At 37.2% G+C, this 21709-nt stretch overlaps 1 protein-coding gene across 2 annotated transcripts in view; it reads right to left on the bottom strand.

Annotated features, from left to right (window-relative positions):
- The window catches only part of CFDP1 (craniofacial development protein 1), a 101888-nt gene extending 81531 nt beyond the window's left edge, over window positions 1-20357 (bottom strand). The window contains exons 1-5 of one of the 2 annotated variants that reach the window (XM_031456797.2): window positions 20171-20357; window positions 12279-12396; window positions 10662-10875; window positions 10212-10339; window positions 490-609 (exon numbers count right to left, since the gene is read on the bottom strand). In XM_031456797.2, coding sequence (XP_031312657.1) covers window positions 490-609; window positions 10212-10339; window positions 10662-10875; window positions 12279-12396; window positions 20171-20234 — 644 coding nt within the window. In that variant the 5' untranslated portion in view covers window positions 20235-20357. The remainder of the gene's footprint in view (window positions 1-489; window positions 610-10211; window positions 10340-10661; window positions 10876-12278; window positions 12397-20170) is intronic. The other variant, NM_001319876.1, reaches the window with a different exon arrangement.
- Between the last annotated feature and the right edge of the window lie 1352 nt (window positions 20358-21709).

Raw genomic sequence — 21709 nt, 5'->3', positions numbered from 1 at the left:
TCAATAAGGAGGAATTCTAGCTTTCAGCTAAAAATAACCCAAGTAATATGGAAAATAGGAAGGGAGAAAAACTAAGTTCTTGACAATGTGTTAGTAAAATTATTTGTAAATCAGCTTTGACCTTTTCCTACTCCTACGAGATCCTTGCGGGTGAAAGTGAGTACTCAGTCCAAGTCTGTGTTACAAGTTCTGAAGAACTATTGATATTTTCACTCAAAAATTATTTTTTAAATGTAAAGTCTACTACATGTTCAGCTCTGTGGTCAACACTGTAAATCAGGCCTTTTATCAGAATCAAACAAGAAACCTATGGCTAATTTCCCTTTGCATCTTCCATTTTGCAAATATTTCAGCAAAGGCAGAATAGCAGCATAATTCCTTCTCTTAGGAAGGAGTCAGGAGAACTAAAGTCAAAATGTATCCTTGTACTGAAAATAGCTTCTCCAATGTGCCAGGTGCACCTGGGCCTGAGACTAGAATACCACTCACCCTGACCCGGCAGGAAGCGACGGCAGAGCTGCAGGGACATTAGTCTGTGGTTTTTCTTTCTCGTTTTGCTTGAAGAAGGATTTGGCTTCTTTAGATGTAGCATCCACTTCCTTAGTCACCCTGTGCCAAGGAGGGAGACACCAAATTTACAAGAGGAATCAAAAGAGAGAAACAAAATCTAAGAAAAGGGAATACACAACAAGGTATTTCAAATTCTGGCTGCTAAGCTTTATGATGAAAGTTTACTACCACAGTTCTAGACAGACATTTTTCCTTATTAATTTAAGAAATTAACAACAGCATATATGTAAAAGTGATGTCTCTCAAATCCCCTCCGTCCGTCAGCATGAAACAGACTCCGATAGTCACTACTGAATCATAGCCCGCGTGAGTCACTGACGTGAAGGCTGAAAAGGGCTCTCCCACTGCACCTCACAGGCAGACTAGCGCCCACACTTAAAGGTCGAGTAAAAGTTGGAATGGAGAAATGGAGTATTTGGGAGAAAACCACTGGTATTATTTCAAGAAGAAAAGCAATGGTATAAACAACTGGAAAGACTCTGAAGAGGCTCCTATTCTATGCCTAAAACAACACAAAGATAAAACAAAATTCCTTAAAAGTGGCTAAACAGGCACTAATTTAGAAGTAAAAGAAAGTTACACGATTAAGAATCCTGTCCAATTTCAAATTTGGAAAAGCTGCCCTCAATAAAACTGAGTGCTAAAGGATCAAATAAGGGTGCCTGAAATTTCAGATAAAGAAGGGAAATGCCTAACGCTTGCCTGGGCTTGCTAATGCAACAAGAACATCTGAGGAATTTTGTTTAAATTCCAATCTATCTGCAGGAGGGTCCAAGATTATAGTCTCTGTGTTACTGCAAGTGTTCAACTAGGTCACCCACAACAATGACAGACAATCCTATAAATCCCATTCGTGCAGGAATATCAGTCTCTATCTTTCCTCTCCTTCTTCCTAGGTTTCTTGGGACAAGAACCAAATTTTCTTGTAAAGAACCACCTCACTCCTGCAATCAGTACTGTGGCACCCACACAAATGGCACAAAATAAGAGTTTGATAGTTTTGTATTAAGAATCTTCAGTGGGCAAGATTGAAGGGCGACTTACAACAAACAAAAACTCTTGTTACTCCCCTACTCAAGATCTTGTGACAGCTCAGTATTACTCAGAGGATCAAATACAAACTGCTGAACCTCACATTCAAGGCCCCTCAAAATCTGGTTCTATGCCATAGGCTTAATCTGTGTGCCCCTCTACTCTCCTAAGTAAACCTCTCAGTAATAAGAGTCAAGAGTCAAAAACAAGAGGGAGAATACAAACGACAGATTAGATAAGATAAAACCACCATTCGGCAAACAGTCACTCCTTTCATGTTGCCCAAAAAGATACTCCCCCAACCCACTGGTGCTGAGCCTGGATACAGGACTTACTTCAGTGGTCAATGAGACTTCAGCCGATTTGACAGGAAAAAAGCTTCAAGTGTATTTGTGCTGTTTCACTTGCCCCTGAGTTCCTCCCTTTAGCCATAAGAATATGCCTCAAGGAGCTGCTGCTCCAAGATGGCTAAAAGACACATGCTGCAGATCTGAACCCAACAAGCAGCTTGGAGACAAGCCTAGATTAGCTGAACCCAAGATATCCAAAAACATGTTCACAAATAAGCACTTAATGGTATATAGCTCTGTGTTTTGGGATGGTCTGTTGCATTTCTACAGCAACAGCTAACACATTTACACTTCATGCGTGAGAACACTGACATCTAAGGGGTTAAGTTACTTTTTCCTAACCAGAGATTAAGTAGCAATGCTAGAGAGAACTCTTCAGTAAACTCTATTTCCCAAAGATGGTTGCCACAAATTCTCCATCCCCCGAGCTCTTCCAGAACCTGACACTACCCCAGTAAGAGAGACAGTGTATGTCACCTGCCTTGAAACTATGTGGGCCTTTGCAGCTGCTACAACTCACACAGTTAAGTGGAAGTGGCACATGACTTCTGAGGCTCACTCGGAAAAGGTAATACAGCTTTCAGCAGGCTCTCTCTCTTGAGAATGTACCTCTGAAATCCCAAGTCACCACAGAAGAAGCCTGGCCGCCCTGAAGCCACCATGCTGGAGAGAACACATGGGAAGACTATATAGACAGAAATGCCTAAGGAGCTTGTTCCAGCTCCCAGGGGTTTGAGTCTCCCTAGCTTAGGCACCAGACATTGGAGTAAGGACACCTTCAAGATGACCCTAAACCCATTAACTACAACTACATGAGAGGCTCTGCCCAAGAACTGTCTGGCTGAGCCCAGCCACCCCAGTACTATGAGAAATTACAATAAAACACAACTGTCTTAAGGGACTAAATTTGGGGGTGATTCCTTATACAGCTATATAGACAACCAAGTAAACCCACATCCAAACCAGAGGCTTAATGCAGAGTCACAGAGTACTAGACTAGAAAGTTGTTTCAGACTTCCTTATCCTGAGTAGAATCTGAACCAGATCTGAGATGGTTCATGAAGGACAAGTAGAAACTTCCACTCGGAAATGTTGTTTTGAACACATGCTTTCTTCTCCAAACCCTGTGAAAGCTCTGCTAAATAGTGGTAAATAAATTTACAAAGGCAGAACTATACAAGGGTGACAAGAAAAGGTTTAACAGGAGAGAGATGCCAATCAAATTCTTTGAAGGTAGAAAGCAAAAAGACAAGTAACAACTGAATTAGGTTTTTGTTTCCTCTGACCTCCCAAACTGGTAGCCATGTGGAATGACCAACAATAAGCAAGCCAATATGTATTGCAGTATTCTAGAAAGGCTCAGTAAATTGACACACCAGGAAAGGTTAAAGGTGGAAGAGAGGCGTAGGGCTGAAACCAGTTGAAGTTTGTATCAGGAGCAGCTAGGTCCCAGACCCCCTTCTCCACCTCACACCACAGGCTTCTGATCCCTACCCAACCCAGCAGAACCCACTACTCTTTGGAGAAATGAAAACCACAGAAGTTGCAGACTCAAGAGGCAAGGATGGGGTCTCATTCTCTAAACAGGGAAATTAAATAAAAAATTATCTATTCCTTCTTCCCCTGCCACAGCAATCTTGAAGCATGCGTCCCAGATGGCTGAGTTGTGAGATGAAGTGCTACCCAGCCTGTACTGGACTTTGCATGGATAAGAAATAAATATGTGTTATGCTACTGAGTTTCTGGGTTTATCTGTTATCCTAGGATAACCTAGTTGAGCATTACTACTGCATCAGTTTGACTAACAGAAATTTCAAAAGAAGGGAAAATATGGAGTTATCAATAAAAAAGGGTATTTCCTAGGATGAGTTTTTACAAAACACATGTTCCACAGAATATGTGACCCAGCAAATTTTAAAAGATCCACACCAAGGCACATCATTATGAAATTTCAGAATGTTGGTGATAAGAGAAGATAAAGATCAAGTGGCCCAAATTATAGGGAAAGTAAAAGAAGCCTTTACACAAAGCATGTTTTGTTTTTTACTTGTTTTACCAAAGGACTAACAAAACTTTTGTAGCAGCAACCTAAGAACATTTTCTGCAAAGCACCTAGATCCAGGCACTGTGTCAGACATATAAAAAGATATGACATGGTCCTGCCCTGATGGGTCTCACAGTCCATCAGGACAGCCAACCGTAAAAACAAGTCATGACAATACAGGATATACAATAAGTACCAGAAAGGACACATGGGGAAAATATAAGCTGTGGGAATGCCTCTGTTAAGTTCTTAGTGTCAAAATCTTATTCATGTTCACTGGGAAACAAGTTCTATAAACTGGAATATTTCTCTCAGGGATTTTGGTAAATGACAGAGAGTAGTATTATCAGGTTACTCTATACTGATAGCATTTTAGAATAACCACACTTTTAACGAGCAATAAGAAGAGATTCCACTATCAAAAAATCTTCAAGGAGAATGGTTAAACTACTAACCACTTCTAACATACAAGAGGGAACCCTGACAAGAAAAGGCACATCATTAGCAGTAGTTAATTCAAGTGTTATCGGCAGAAATTCCATCTTAACTTCATTTTCACTTACTCAGAACTTCCTGAAAGTCTTTATTTAGGCAGAAACTTTCCATGACTAGCCTCTTCCAAAAGGTGAATCATTTAGGAAAGTCTGAGCTAACTGGCTCAGCTGGTTATGTGATAGGGAAGGATAAAAAATACTATTTTTCCTCATTCCCCAAAGTTAATAGGCTACACATTTTTCAGGTGGGGAAGAATTGAAACAAAAAGGTAAAATTCCAAAATTTAACAATTATAAAATAGTTAGAAAAAAACTAAAAGACTAACTTGGTTCTAACACTACCTTATGCTTATACTTACAAATTCTTCCCAGTCATCACTAGCTCTTTCTCACATTTCTTAAAGATGTAGTAATGCTCTTAACTTGATACAAAGACAAAAAGAAAAAGCAGAATAATGATATCAAGAGATTAAAAGAAACATTCAAATCTATTCACCAATTTTACATCTGGTTGTCAAATAAAATTAGGGCTACATGAGGGCTTCTTATAATACCTGAATTTAAGTATAAATAACTGAAGTTAAAAAAAAAATCCTGCCAACATGCCAACTAGTAACAGTTTTTGTTTTCTTTAGGAGGAAGGAGTTAGAGAACTTTTACTTGTCACATTACATATCTCTGTAATATACGTTTTGAAAGTAATAAGTATATATTACTTTTGAATGCAAAATATGTAAGAGAGTGTATATTTATGAAAAAAGGTGCTTCCTTTGTCATCTTTCTTTTTTTTTTTGGTAGATATGGTGCTGCCCTCTTCTGACAAAGACAGAAATAGTAGGCTCCCTGAATACCCATCAGTACTTTATTTTTAAACACTTTTTTATTGAGTTATAGTCATTATCCCATCAGTATTTTAAATTATCATCTTTGAAAAAAAGAAACAGAAATGCTTTAAAAAATGAAAAAGAAATTTTTTTCAACTATATTTATTAATATTAGTAAGTCCACAAAACTTAATTTGACCAGGAAATTTAGTGATTTCCCATAACAGCTTTTCTTTTCCCATATTGACCAGCTTTTCTTACTCTCTATATACATAAAGTCAATGGTAAAGTTACAATAAATCTTTCTTAGATATCCTATATGACACATGGGAAATAATGCAAGCCAAGAAAGATTTCCAAAAAATTTAAAACCTATATTCCTAAAGGCATATTAAACACGTTCTGTATTATTTTTGTAGGACTTTTAAACCATTAAAGGTTTGCCATCAGTGCTCTACCTTCTATTGGACAACTTATAGTTACCAGTGTGACTTCTGGCAGCAAAATACATTCTTAATCCACAAATTCACATCATTAAGATTTATTTAATGGATCCCAAAAATGATTATAAGGGCAAAGGGTGTCTTTGCAAAGGAGAATTCTGACAGATCTTGCCTAAGTGATCTGACTCATCACCACCAAGATTGGGTGTTAATGGTGTGATGCACTGAGAAGGACAAACATCAATGTACTTTTGTCTAGGGTGATTAATGTGAAGCTAACCATGAGGAAACAATACAACAACCTAAAATGAGAGACATTCTGCAACACAGATGGACTCTTAAGACTAAAGGCAGAATGTAATCTTAGAGTAGACGTTGGACCGAACAAGAAATACAGTTATTAAGAACATTATTGGAATAACTAGGGAAAAATTTGAGTAGAATTGTGCATATATCTACCAAAAATGTGGGCTGCAAAACCACCTGTTACTGGTCTAAGATAGGTACAAAAACTTTGAGTAAGTACTCAGAAACTTGCTTAGCAACTGGAGAATGTCACAATATTCAAGACAGGATCAACAGACTCACTGCATTAAACAGAATACAGACCAATTCAGGTACTGTTAAACTTGGAAGGTAGTCACATGTGATATTAGTGTATTAGTCATGTGCAGCAAGACCACATTACAGCGTTTATCAAATAAAATCCAAAAGTGTGATGAAATATAAGCATTTCTTTTTATAAATTGTTATTTTTACAATTATTTTAATTGTTAACCAAGCATGACTTTTAAAAGTGATAATTTAAATTAACAACTAAATTAACAAAGTAAAATTCTTATTTTTTTTAAATCCTAATTTACTGATGGCAAAACAAGCCATACTGGATGCTCCTGTAAGAAAATACATCTCTGAATGCAGCAGTAATGGTAAACCACATGATGATAATGGAAATGATTTAAAGAAATGAAGGACAATCAAGGTCAAAATCAGGGTCAGACTCTATGAGCTTGGTTTTTGATCACACAGCACTAAAACCACAGTGAGTTCTTTGCAGATATGTTTTGGTTAATAAGGCAACAAATCCATCAAAACTTCTGCAGCATTTACATATAAAACATGAAGAAGTTCAAAATCAAAAGAATTACTTGAAAGAAAGTGTACTGAACTAAAAAGTGAATAGAAACAGATGCAAAATTCCATACATTAGCATTGCGGCCTTCTGACAAAAGAGCACTTTTCGTTGCTAACTAAAAAAAAATACCATTCCCAAGGTATTAGTAAAAGACTGTATCAAACATGTTTGTTTGAAAATATTGATGAATCTGTGATAAAGAAGATGGCTCAAGTACAACCTTCCAATGACACCACGCTTGAAGCACTCAGGATCTGGATTTAACAGAGAAACTGTAACTATAACTAAGTTAGGAAAATGTTCGTTCAGTGCAATTTGAAGAATGACAGCTTATCGCTAGCATGAAAATTACTTTAGTATATGTGATTTAAACATGAGGGTGACATAAATTCTTTTTATCAGTTTCTTGCAGACAAGCATAACTGACACTGATCTGTATAATAAAAGTAGGATCACATTGTCAACAAATGAGATTTGGAGGTTAACTGTTCGGAAGAGTATGTTCCAATGGCACAGATGTAGGACAGAGAAACACTATAGATTAAGGAGTTTCTGCTAGAACATAAATTAACATACAGCTTTCTTTCTTGAGAAAAATCTTAGTACCAAAAAAAAAAAAATCGCTGTTCTTAGTACAGTAGTAAAAATTGTGAATTATGTAAAGCTAATGCATTAAAATTTTAAATGACTCTCTTTATAAGTGATAAAGTTGATCATAAATGTGCATATATTATAATGCACACTGAGGTACAATGATTTTGAAAAAGAAAAGTGCCTTGGGAATGATGAACTAGAATAAACTTTAAAGCTCTCAATTAGACAGTAGAACAGGCTTATTTGTCTGATACTTTTGACATTTTTAATAATCTTAGTACTTCCATTTGAGGAAGTAATTCAACATATTTTTCAGAAGCAAATAAATGGGAATAAAAATGAAAGTCAGAAGCCTGAAGAAGAGTCCCTACAGGTTAACATGTTTCAAAGAATGTTATGAGTTATATTTTCTATGAAAAAATACCCATACATAGGAAATTTATGCATCCAGAATTCCTTTTCTCCACTGAAATATAGCTTGAATTTAATTATAACTTGACAGGATCAATTATTGGAACTGCTACTGATGAAGCACTGAAGACGAAATAGAAGAAAATACAGTTATCACTAATAATTTCACAATGTATATCAGTCAAATCATTATGCTGTACACCTTAAACTTATACAGTGCTGTATGTCTATTATTCCTCAATAAAACTGGGAGAAAAAAAGAAAACAAGTAAGTTATTACTGGCTTTGTTTGGATAAAAGTAAAAATGAAAATCCTGAACTTAATGAAATTGCTTTAAAATCTATACTTCCACCCTCATTAATTTCACATTATGCAGATAATTATCTAAACTATCTGTGGTAAAGGACCTTGATTTAAAACTTTCAACCTGTTGCAGACCAAAACTTTTATAAAACACAATAAAAAGGAATTATTAGGGGGAGGCTATGGCTCAGTGGCAGAGTGCCGGCTTAGCATGTACAAGGTCTTGGGTTCAATCGCCAGAATCTCCACTGAAAAACTAATATATAAAAATAAATAAACCTATTTAACCCCCCCCTTCAAATAACAAAAATCTGGGGGGGGGGGATTATTAGAAAAATTAATTAAAGAGAGGTACAAAATACAGCCCTGTGAGATAGGTTTCTATGATGTGTTATTAAAAAAAAAAAAAAGAAAAAGAAGAGACATAGAAATAATTTATATACACGCTATGCTCTAGGAGTAGTGCCGTCACCAATTCAACTTAGATAAATTAACAAGAAAGAAATAAGACACTTGATGCATTAAAAACTTTAAAAATTAATACAAACGGTGTCTGTTCAAAGTGTGTGTCTAGATGTTAAGTACCGAGAACTGATATTTTAGTTTTTTGCTTCAATTATACAATAAAAAGGAATAACTATCAGTCACTTATACTCACACTTCCAATGATCAACATGCAGAATTACAGAATTTCTTTCCTTTTTCTATTTTATGTTCATTTCAGCTATATTTACTGAAATGTAATTTTATGTTTGTCTATTGAATATTATTGTTAAAAGTTTGAGGTTGTATTTTGTACCTCTTTTTAATTTACTTTTCCAATAATTCCTTTTTAGCATGTTTTACAAAAGTGTTAGTCTGTAACAGGTTGAAAATTTTAAATCAGGGTTCTTCAGTATAGACAGTTTAGATAATAATCTGCATAAATGTGAAATTTACTGGATGTGAGAGTTATATTGTGCCAGGAAGGAGAATATCCCTGTTTTTAGGAAACAGTGATGAAGTATTTAACAGTGAAGTGTCATGATGTCTAATGGTTCAGCCAAAACAAAAATATACAGATACAGATGGTGGAGAGGTAAAACAATTACAAGTGGTGAATCTGTATGACAAGTATATGGGTGTTCATTATAATATTACTCTTGCAACATTTAAGTGTAAAATTTTTCAGAAGAAAAAGTTGGGGGGAAATTTTTTTAATTAATAAAAAGTTTTGATCCACATCATTTATAAAATTAACAATGCCAAATTCTTTTTTCCAAGATGTGTTTTCATTAAATGAAACAACTGTTGGAAACTAAGTATAATTTTTAAAAAATCAATTTTAGGGGAAATTATATTTACAGAGAGCATATAGGTCTAATTAATTACTATCAAGGAAAATAAATGAGTCCACCCATAAAATTACTGGTTGGCAGGTATTTTCATCTATTTTCATCTACCTCTAAATTACAGATCTGCTGTTTTCACATTAAAAAAATACTAAATAAATGGGGAAGAGGAAATTGTAGGCATGTAGCTCTTATCTACAACAGCCAAGAGATTAAGCCCTTACTCTTTTTCTAAACCAGTAACAAACCTTGTAACACGATCAATTAAAAAATAATATGAAGATTAGGAAATAATTTCAGAATCAAATTTCTCTCCTAATACTTTCAATTCTCACCTGATTTCAAAGGTTCACTGGGGCTCATACTTTAAAGTTAGGGAAAGTAATAAAGGGAGAAATGACTTACCCAAAGTCACAAAACATGGCAACGAGTGAGTGGAACCAAACACTTAACTCTTATATTTTCCTGTTTCTGTTCAGCCAACCACTCCATCCCGCAAACTACATTACCATATGTGAAAGGACCGTTCTCACATTCCCTGAGAATTCCGGAGCCACTGTTTTCCTTATATTTGAAAATATAACTCTTCCAAAATATTAAGATGGGTTGGAATGAGGACATTTAGAAAGAGGCTCCTTTTTAAGAGAAATAGTTTCAAAGTTTGTGAATGTTATCTTACCTGACTTCTTCACCAGCAAAATCAAACACCTTGGTGATTTTAACTTTTTCTGTTTCTTTAGGTTTTTCTAGCTCTTCTGCTTTGACCAACAATTTACTTGAACCTGTTTCTTCAGTCTCCTCTTCTCTCTATGAAAAGAGAAGTGTAATCAGTTTTATATAGGGATGAAACCTAAAAGAACCATCCAAACATGCTGTTTACAACTATTCTTAAACGTTTCAACTCTCTAAACAGTTAGACTTATTGGAAATTTATTTGATTAGAATGGCCTATTTTTTCTACCATACAGAATGTTTTACTTTACACTTAACAGAGTTACTGTCAAAAGGCATTTAGCCTGATTTCTGCTTATAAGCTTCAAATCTCAGTTTGTAAATTAAAAAACAAATTTATCTGGGGAACTTTGGGTATTTCTGAGGACGCATTCGTCCCATTCATCTATCAACTTACTTTAACTTGTGTACTCGGAGGCACTTTTGATTTTGGTCCCACATCATTGAGGAAACTGGCCCACAGTTCATCCTCCTTTTTTTTCCTTGCATCTTCTGCCCCAATGCCTTTTTCCTGTTCTGCAGCTGCATCTTCCTCCTCACTGCTACTTCCTCCAGATTCCTCATTGGCATCCTCCTCTTCTTCCTCTAATGAGAGGCCTTGTTTTCTCTTCCTAATCACCAACAGTCCCAGGAAAAGGAAAGACAGGACAGACAATGCAAAATGATTCAGTTATCCCTTCCTATATTCCAAACATAATGCTGCAAACCTGAGAAAGCTTTTAAATCTGAGGACTACTGATTAACATGCACAATGAGGGGATTGGGGAAGCTGAGATTTTGCAGAAGAAAAAAAGAACTGGTCTCTTACAGTTAGTATTTTCCCAAAACACATAGACTCAAAATACAGTGTTCTACTTCTAAGTTAGGATCAGCTATTTTCACTGAGAAAACACCCCAAATCACCTCACAGAATCAATCTGTTCAAAAAGTGTTCTAAGAACATATAGATGCCAGATATTTTTGACTTTTTAAAAGTTACTCCATTTGGAGAACAGAGATTGAGGTAAGCCTCAAATTTATTCACAGTTTCTTCCTAGAGTTCTCAGGGCAGGAAGGCAGGGGGGGAATCCATGTTTCTTTCCATGTTCTGAAGATATGAAAGCTGAAATACAGGAAAACTCAAAGACAAAACAACTGGGTCTAAAACTTTTAAGAGTAAATTGTTTATTAAGACTACTCTGACTACACGTGAATCATCTAATACCTACAATTCTTTTTCAACAATCTGCTTTTTGCTTCAATGCCCAGGAAGACAGAAACATCAGTCAAAGAGGATAAAAGACTTCTATGAAAGATTCCTTTATCTGTTTAAATAACTTGTCAGAATTTTCCTAATTTTTGATGGGAGTGCAATTTAGTAACAGGCTTACGGAAAGTAATTTGCCAATATCTATAAATTTTTTTTACTGCATGTAACTCTGGGTCAAACAATTCTACAGATTTGATTTACAAATATACATGTGTACAAAGACCCATACACTGCAGTCTTATGGGACAATCTATATGTCTTTCAATAACAGAATGCTTAAAGTAAGATCTAGCCATATAATTTAACACTATGCAGTCAGTGAAAAGAAAAAGGTATAGTTAAATATACTGCCATGGTATCATCTCCAAGATGTGAAATAAGGAAAGTGAGAACCGAAATGCAGAGTTTGCTACTATTTTTTTTAAGAAAGTAAGAAATACATACACATACAGAATTATCTCTGGTAACATAGTTCTTCTGAGATAAAGCAGGAAGGGCTAGGGACAGGGTACATATTTTTTGCAGTAACTGAGTTTTTCCTTTTAAACCATGTGCACATGATATCTATTAATTTGTTTTAATTAAAGCTCAAAAAATTTTAAAGCTTGCCAGACAGTAAGAATTTAATGTAAAATGTCATCAAATATTTCCCTCACTGAGAAAAAGGTTAGAAACCCTGGCAGTAAGAAATCTATCATGAGATCAATCCCAGCAAACTGGATGAGAACAGCCCCTGACTTCTAAGGGCCTTGAGGGCAGCATCACCTGGCCGGAATGCTCTGAGCCTTTCTTTTTTTCCCTTTGGTTTTCTGTGTCTGCTCTTCACCATCCACTTCATCTTCCTTCACTAATTCATTTACATCATCTTCACTATACTCTCCACCTGAAATCACATAACAGGGTGGTCAGACAGACAGAAATAAAGGTTTTCACATCAAGATGAGACATTTTCATTAAGAAAAAGGTCTAGTACTTTCCACTGTTCTTCAGCTAACTAAAATATCATTTCCCTAGGGAAGTTTTCCCTGTTCCTGAAGACTGGGCTAAGTTCTCCTATTCTAGGCCTCAATGGCAGTCCATATTTCCCTCCACAACTCAAATCCATTTATACTTAATGTTTACAATTTCTGCTATGCTCTATATACCATGAAGACATGGATCCCTACGTCTTTAGAAGTATTTGCTGAACGAATGAATAAATGAATAAAGAGAAATTCCAAATCTACTACTGCACTTTTCAAAGAAAAAACTGATGTTCCCACCTCACCTTGGATATCACTGAAAAGTAAGCAACAGATACCTTGTCTCATCAGTAAGAGAGGTTTAGAATGAGGCGTAAAGACTTCCAGTTAGACACAGCAGAAAAACAAACGCGTCTACTTCCCACCTTCAGACAGTCAGGGGTCCCCAATAAATGTGTAGCCCGGATGCCCAGTCTGGCCACATCCTGTGCGTACCAGTCAATAAACCTTCTACACATGAAGATTCAACCAGCTTTTTTCTTTTTTACTTCCTATAAGCTTTTGTTTGAAGTATAACATACCAAAAAGCACACAAATCTAATATACAGGTTAATGAAATTATGCAAAGAGAACACACTTGTATAACTAGGACCCAACTGAAGCAGCAGAACATGACCAGCATCACAGAAGGCCCCCTGTTCCCCTTTCCAGTCACAAGCCACCGCCCACATCCCAAAGGTAACCACTATCCTGAATTCTAAAGTCATAAATTAGTTTTATCTGTTTCTGAGCCTTAAACAGAAGCCTTAGAGTATATACTCTTGTGTTTGGCTTCTTTCACTCCACATTCTATTTGTAAGAGTCGCCCAATTTGCTGCATATAACTGCAGTTTATTCATTCTCGTCCTTAAATTAATATTTCATTGTATGACTAGACCACCATTTATTTATCCATTATTCTGTTGATGGACATTTAGTTTGGGGCCATTGTAAATAGTGCTGTTTTGAATATTCCTGCCCATCCAATTAGGTTTTAAATATTTCACTCAAATGAACTGAGGACCACCAAACACTTAAGAAAGTCTTCAATATGAAAGGCAAGACTGAAAACAAACAAAAAGGAATTCAGAGGAAACAAAATTAGAGGAAAAAAACCTCAAAAACTTAAAAAAAAAAACTTCATAATATTCTCAAAGAGGCATCCACAAGATAAGGATAAGATGACAAAAAAAAATTTCAGAAAATTAAAAAAATAAGTAACTAGAAAACTCTTAAAAATTACAGATATAGTAGAGACATGAAAAAAGAACAAAGATGATAATGAGCCAGCCATAAGAAAATCTGAAGAATAAGCATTTGAGGCCAGAGGAACAGTAAATATAAGAGTTCTAAAATGGAAACAAATACGGTATCTAAGTGATAAATGAAAGTGTTTAATGAAGAGTCTAAACATACGTAATTTTGCTTCCTCCTGAAACGCCAGTAAAACCACTACAGCAAAAGACAAACCCAGCTGCACTATATTTGTTTTTGTAGAACTAGAAGGAATAACAAAAAACTAATGAAAATTGCTATCTAAAAGGGTCAAGGTAGAACAGGATGGGGTAGAAGGGATAAAAGCAAAAGCTCTCTGTTTATCTGCAGAATTCTGAAAATCCCTTAAGAATGGCTTAAATAAACAAATAAACATAACCAAAATAACACAACCCACAAAGAAAGGATTTACTCTAAGGAGTTTAGAAATGGTATTCTGACTGTACATCCTTAGCAAGACGCATTCTAAAGACAAAAAAGTTCTATTCCTAGTATTGACAACTGTTCGGTATTCTGAACTGATTTCCTTCGTATTACAGGTAAGAAGCCAGTAAGTAGTTCTGCTAATCATGTTAGGAACCCAGATCCTCAGGTAAGAGAAATGACACACAATTATAAAATCAAAGAAATTAAGTGAAGACAAATGTTAGAAGTGAATTTAAAGTATGAATATACACTCTCTTTTTAAGATAAATATTTTCTAACTCTGTTCAATGAAATGGCACAGAAGCTCTGTCACTTTAGTAGCAATGAGCATTTCTTTAACGTTTGGATTATATTCTTTAATATGATTCATCACAAAATGGGCTCCCTGAAAATCCCAGCTAAATTCAGGTCTGAGGAAAGGAAAGCATAGGTGGAACAGGGACATTTTACTGTTCCAGAAAGCAAGAAGTTATTTAAGAATAACGGGTCCTGTTAAAAGGATGTAAGATCCAGCTTGAAAGAACCCTTAGTGACCAGACCATTAAAAGGAATAACTGTTAGAATAAAACACACTGAAGAATCTACAAAAATCTGTGAGCCCTTATGACACTAAAAAAAGGCAGAAAAAATAACTTGTACTATTTTAAGCTACTATTAAGATCACTTCCTGTTTTGAAAATTGGTAATTAAGGGAAATGATATAAACATTTATCCTGCCCCAAATGATGAGGGAAAGCTACACTTTAGAGAAAAACATCAATAAATGTAGAAGAACCACAAAATTAGAAAAACATCACTCTCACACTCTATTGATAGTAGCAATTTAGGCAAGGAATATCAAATAATGTTTAAAAAAAGTTTAGTTTCCATCATTAAATATATTACCACATAGAATACTTACCAGTTTCAAAGGAAAAAATAATTACACAATAGAGGGATCAAACTTATCATCCTGATCCAGCAGTCACAAGTACGGGAGTCAACCAGGTATTGTGTTTCCTAATGTTATGCATTATGAAACACACAAGTCATCTATAATTTATTCTAGCCAAAATTATTTCATTTGAACCCATCAAGCTCTAACTTCCAATTTACAGAAAATTCAAGGGACAAAAGAACAGCCTAAAACTATACTGTGAGGGAGCAACCAGACAAAACCAGAAGGTGAGACATTCTGCGAGACATATGGCCTGATCTCTTAAACCAATCTATGTCACAGAAAGGGAGTGTGCCAGATTAAAACAGATTTAAGGGAGGGAACAGACAGGTGATGCATGAAGTCCCGAACTCAACTGTGACTTAGACAAATAAGCTATAGCCATTTCTGGTGGGCAGGGAAAATGTGAATGTGGTTTGTATATTAGATAAGTTTAACGTTTTACTGAAATGGATAAGGAGAGATTGTTATATCTCCCTGAAAAGAGCAGGTTATAAAGTAACATGAAAAAGGTGTGATTTCAGGTTGGGGAAAAATACAAATAGCCACACCTGGGTGTAGAAAAAAGATCAGAGTGGGTTTCACTAAGGGATTAAATGCTGATTCTCTCTGGGTGATGAGAATATAATGATTCTAAATTCTATGTCTCTTATCTGTATTTTCTAATTTTCTACAAAGTTCATGCACTGCTTTTGTAACAATATAAAGCTATTTTTCATCATAAAAATGGGTGAATGTTGCAGACAGTTCAGACAAGGAGACACACATAGCTCTGGATCTTAAACATGAGAAAGATGCTCAATTCCACTGATAAGAAAAAAGCAAATTTTAAACTACACAAACAACAAAAATGATTAAATTCCATGCAGTTACTACAAGAGAGTAAGAAGCAGAATAACATCCCTATAGATAACAAAGCACAAAATGAACAAATCTTTTTTCATTGAACTATAGTTGATTTACAATATTACACTAGTTTCAGATGTACAGCATAGTGATTCAGTATTTTCACAGAAAATGAACAAATCTTGTTCAAAGACAGAGCTTCCATCACCATTTCAGTTCTCTATGCTTAAATAAGAAGCAAACAACTAAGAATCACCAAAAATCTGAGAAAGTGTCTAACATAATAAAGGCCAAAACAAACTTACAAGGTGAATAAAAATCACCCTGGAGGAAACAGACGTTGTTTCCTCATTTTATCAGGCTAGCATTGTTTGATACCAAAATCAGACAAGGAAATTACAAGAAAAATATAGACCAACATTCCTCAAAAACAGATGCAAAAATCCTCAACAAAGTTTTGGCAAACCAAATTCAGCACTGTAGAAGGATAATACAACACAACCAAGTGAGTTTTATCTCAGAAATAAAAGGCTGTTCTTGGGGGGGTGGGTACAGCTCAGTGGAAGAGCACATGCTTAGCATGCATGAGGTACTGGGTTCAATCCCCAGTACCTCTAATAAAAAGAATAGGGCTGGTGGGGGTGGGAAGGGACAGACTGGGATTTCAAAATGTAGAACAGGTAAACAAGATTGTACTATGTAGCACAGGGAAATATATACAGGATCTTGTGGTGGCTCACAGTGAAAAAGAATGTGACAATGAATGTATATATGTTCATGTATAACTGAAAAATTGTGCTCTACACTGGAGTTTGAGACAACATTGTAAAATGACTATAACTCTTAAAAAATGTTAAAAAAAAAAGAATAGGGCTGTTCAAAACTTTCGAATTTGTCACTGTAATTCATCACACTAGCAGACAAAAGGAGAAAAACCACACAATCAACAGATGGAGAGAAAGCATTTGACCAAATTTACCTCTCAGCAAATTAGGAATAAAGGGAATTTCTTTAACCTGATAAAAGGCATGAGGGGCAGTATATGCAGACTGCCGGTACCCAAATCCCAGCTCAGCTACTATCTAGCTGGGTGACTTCGGGTGCCTCAGTTTCTTCGCCTGTAAAGTGGAGAGCCTAATAGCACATACTTGGTAATGTCATGTGATTGAGTTAGTAATAAGCTGGACAATGTAAAATGTTTACAACACACACAAAAGGGATCTCTGAAAAACCTATAGCTAATATTATACTAAATGGTGAAACACTGACGCTTTCTCCTTAAAAGTGGGAACAAGGCAAGGATGTCCACTCTCATCACTTCTATTCAATATTTTATTGGAAGTCTGTATCAAGTACAATAAGGCAAGCAAAAGAAATAAAAGATATGCTTATTGGAAAATAAGAAATAAAACTGTTTCTGTATACAGACAAAATGACCCATTTTGTTGGGGGAGAGGGAAGGGAGAGGTGGCCTTGGAACTGTTAGTTTTGGTTACAAAACTCTAAGCATTTGTCAAAAATTCATAGCACAGTACAATGAAGAGTGAATTTTACCATATGTAAGTTGAAAACAGAAAAACAAAGTATTATTTATATCCACAGAGCAGTAAGACCTGCACTCATAATACTATTTTAACAAAGTCACAAAAGTTATTCAAAATTAAAAATATTCAAGGGCCAGATTTTGATGCCTGACATTGGTCATGGGAGCTACAAGAAAACAAAGCACATGCTGCTGTCTAGTGGCTTTGGGAAGTTCCCGGTCCACAGTGTCGAGGAGCTTCAAGTGCTGCTGAAGTGCAACAAATCTTACTGTGCTGAGACTGCTCCCAGCGTCTCCTCCAAGACCCCCGAAGTCATTGTGGAAACAGCAGCCCAGCTGACCATCAGTCACCAATCCTAATCAGGCTGCACAGGAAAGAAAATGAATGGGCAGCTTATGTGCACGTCGTATTTGTGTTAATAAAACCATAAAACTCAGGGTAAAAAATAAGAAGGAGAAAAAAGAAGTCAAAGGGTTAGAAAACAGAGAATAAAAATTAGAGAACCAGTCCAGAAGATCTAATATAAGATTCAACATTGAATAATGATTCAAAAAAATAAAATGGAGAAAATTGTCTCCCCAAATTTAAAAGTTCCAAGAGGGCCAAGCACAGTGGATAAAAAGAGACTCATTCCAAGCTGTATCACTGTGAAATATCAGAAAATATCAGGAACAAAGAGAAGACCACAACAGCTTCCAAAGATAAACATATTTTTTACATAACTGAGTAGAAACTAGCAACAAAAGAGACAGCAGAAATATTGGAAACTTAGAAAGTAATGGAAGAATATCTTTAAAATTGAGACGGATTACCTCCCCATGCAAAAAAGAAAAACAAACATTTTTAATAAATAAACAACTTGAAAAATAAAATAAAATTTAGATCGAGAATTATTGTAGAACACAGAATTCTATACCAAATTATCGTGCCTGAGGGTCACTTGGTTATTTTTAGATAGTCAAGTTCTCAAAAAAAGACTTTCTACTCTGCATCTTTTCTCAAGAAGTTACTTGAATTTTTTCTCATTTTGGTGTGACACACTAAGAACAAAGACATCAGGGGACCCAAAAAACAGGGAACCCAAGAAAGAAGGAAGACAAATGGATAATCCAGAGTGGTGATGATGATGGAAGATCTTAGGTTTAAAAATGGTAATACCAAGTAAAACTGGACCAGGTCAGAAGGCATTTCAAAAAAGTGAAAATTCTCTAATGAATCTAAATATCTTGGGAGATGATTTAGACAATTCTGAGAGTTTATAGAGTCAAATCAGTAGTAAGTACATAGACGACTAAGCCACAACAAAAAAATGGCAATTATTAACTCCAGAAAAAACTAGTGCAGGCAAAGCAGTAACAGTATATACCGCATGGGTCAGCCATGACTGTGGTGTCCACAATTTCATTACAGAAAAGTAAACACTTAATACTAATCTAACTCAAATTTGATATTGAAACACTAGCAAGCTGGGGAGTTGGAGAGGGTCTTAAGGTGAAAGGCTGTGTATGTTGACAGTGAAGGGAAAGACTTAAGAGGGTATTAAAATGAGACCTAACATGGATGAGTGAAGTCCACAGACAACAGAAATACCAAATTTTTTAAAGGAAAGCAGTTGCTTCTGGGGAGGACTGACAAGGATGAGGGGTGATGGGAGCCACTCAGTTTCAAAACAAGCCTTTTAGAAAATATTTTATTATTTTAAATAAGTGCATGTAGAACTTTGATTAAAATGAAAACTAGCTTTCGAATGATCACTCTAGCCCATACCTAAAGACCAATACTGGTGGAAAAGAATGGAATCTGAGAAACGCTTTGGGAAGCTATGGTGAGTCCTAGGGAAGATTAACAGTAGTTCTGCAGTAGTGAGACTGATACGGGAGAGATCAGAAACTAACTTTCCACGTAGACACAAAAAGAAATTAATGGCTGGCTGGACCAAAAGAGAATAAGCACAACTAATTTTTTAGGTTTTTGTTTTTCACCTGAGCGATTGTATGGGCCGATACTTATTATAGAAGATACGTAAGAGATGGGGAAGCCAGGGGAAGGTGCAGGATGGCGGAAGGGCCGGGTTCGATTCTAAAAGCCTACTCAAAAACAAAACAAAACAAAACCCCCCACAAATGTCTGAGAAAAGAGCAATGGGTAAATACGCTGCAAAAAGGTGAAGGGCATCATTAAGTAAACTTTCTAACAATTCGATCGCTTTTGAGGGTAGAAAGTGAAGAGATCTATCTTGGACGTGACGCTAGCTAGCAATCCCCTCGAGACAGAAGGTCTGGAGATAAGACTGCCTCTCAAGATTTCAGCGACGGTTGAGGATCGGCGAACACCGACCACCGCTAGTGTCCCCAGAGGCACGGTCAGGTTCACATGCCGATTCCCGCGCTCCGAGAAGGGGCGGCAGCCGAAGCCAGGCCACCAAGAGCGGCTGCGCGAGACGTCCCCGGGGACTTGTCTTGGGCCAGCGGGGCCCTGGCGGTGCAGGTACGCGGGCGAGGTTGCAGGGCGGGGCCGCTCGAGGCCCGCGCCACCGGGCCACCGGGCCCACGCACGCCGGGCCAAGCGCGCCTCACGTGAGGCACGGGGCGGGGCGAGCCGCCTCTCGCCTCAGGCAGAATCGCTCACCAGACGGCACGTAGTCTTCGTCCTCTTCCGAAGTGGAGAAGTCTTCAGAGTCGAATTCCTCCATGTCGCTGCCGTCCTGGGCAGACCAAGCCACAGGGCCGCAACAGCTGCCCCCAACAGCGAAGCTCTAGGGAAAGACCATAGGACTGCGGCGGGGGCGGGCGGCGGCGGCGGCGGCGGCTGGGGCGGCCCTTCGCAGCTTCTACACATGCGCAGAGTGCTACGTGATAGCACTTCCGGGCTAGTGCCTCGGGCTTGACGCTACTGTGGCAGTTGGCGGAACACAGGCTCCGTGCTGAAGCGGTGCATGCTGGAACTGGTAGTCTTCAGAGCTACCAGCAGCTTTGGTTTAATAAATATGCTTAGAAGAAATATATTTTGTCCGTGGGTATACAGTTGACCTTCATTATTCACAAGTTGGTATTTTCTGATTCGCTTACTTGTTAAAATTTATCATGAGCCCCCAAGTCAATATTCGCGGTGCTTTCTGGGGTTATTCGCGGACATGCACAGAGAATGAAAATTTTGAGTCAACCAGTGATGTGTTATATACCGAGGTTGTACAAGGCAGACGATCCGCTATCTTGCTTCAGCGCACGTGCTGTAAATAAGTGTCCTTTTCGCAGTCTATTTAGTGTCGCGGTTTTTGCATTTTTGTCCTTTTTTGTTGGTGATTTCGTTGTTTAGAATGACCCCCGAGCATAGTGCTGAAGTGCTGCCTAATGTTCCTAAGCGCAAGAAGGCTGTGATGTGCCTTATGGAGAAAATACGTGTGTTAGATAAACTTCGTTCAGGCATGAGCTGTAGTGCTGTTGGCCGAGAGTTCAATGTTAATGAGTCAACAATCCGGTACATCAAGAAAAAGGAAAAGGAAATTCGCCGATCTGTACGTGAGGCTGCTCCGGAAAGCGCTTAAGTGACATCCATAGTGCGTGAGGAAGCTATGGAAAAGATGGAAAAGTGGCTCAATTTGTGGATTCATGAGATGACAACCGATATAAAAGGTGTGGTGGACAGCATTGTTGTGAGGCTGAAAGCCAAAGAAATTTACAGTCATGTTACCCAGGGTCAGAAAAACGTGAAACCCTTCTCGGCTAGTGCTGGCTGGCTTGCACGTTTCAAAAGGAGATATGGTGTGAATAACGTTAAACTTGCCGGTGAGGCAAGTTCTGCAGATCAGGAGGCTGCGTAAGAATTTAAAAAATACTTGCTAAGTGTTATACAGGAAAAGGGATATGTGGAAGAGCAGGTCTTCAACGCTGATGAGACTGGCCTGTTTTACAAGGACATGGGCAAACGAACGTATGTTACGCAAATGGCCTCCAAAGCCCCTGGCTTTAAATCATTCCAAGACTATGTAACCCTGCTTTTGTGCACCAATGCCAAGGGCGACTTTAAGTGCAAACCCCTAATGATGTACAGAGCTCCAGGTTCACAAGCGCTTAAAGGGAAAAGCGTGAATCATATTCCAGTCCATTGGAGGTGGAACAAAAAAGCGCGGATGACGTCTGATTGGTTCCACAGCTGCTTCATACCGGA

Source organism: Camelus dromedarius, chromosome 9 (genome assembly GCF_036321535.1).
Source record: "Camelus dromedarius isolate mCamDro1 chromosome 9, mCamDro1.pat, whole genome shotgun sequence".
NCBI lineage: Eukaryota > Metazoa > Chordata > Mammalia > Artiodactyla > Camelidae > Camelus > Camelus dromedarius.
This window is presented reverse-complemented; position numbering and strand designations above follow the sequence as displayed.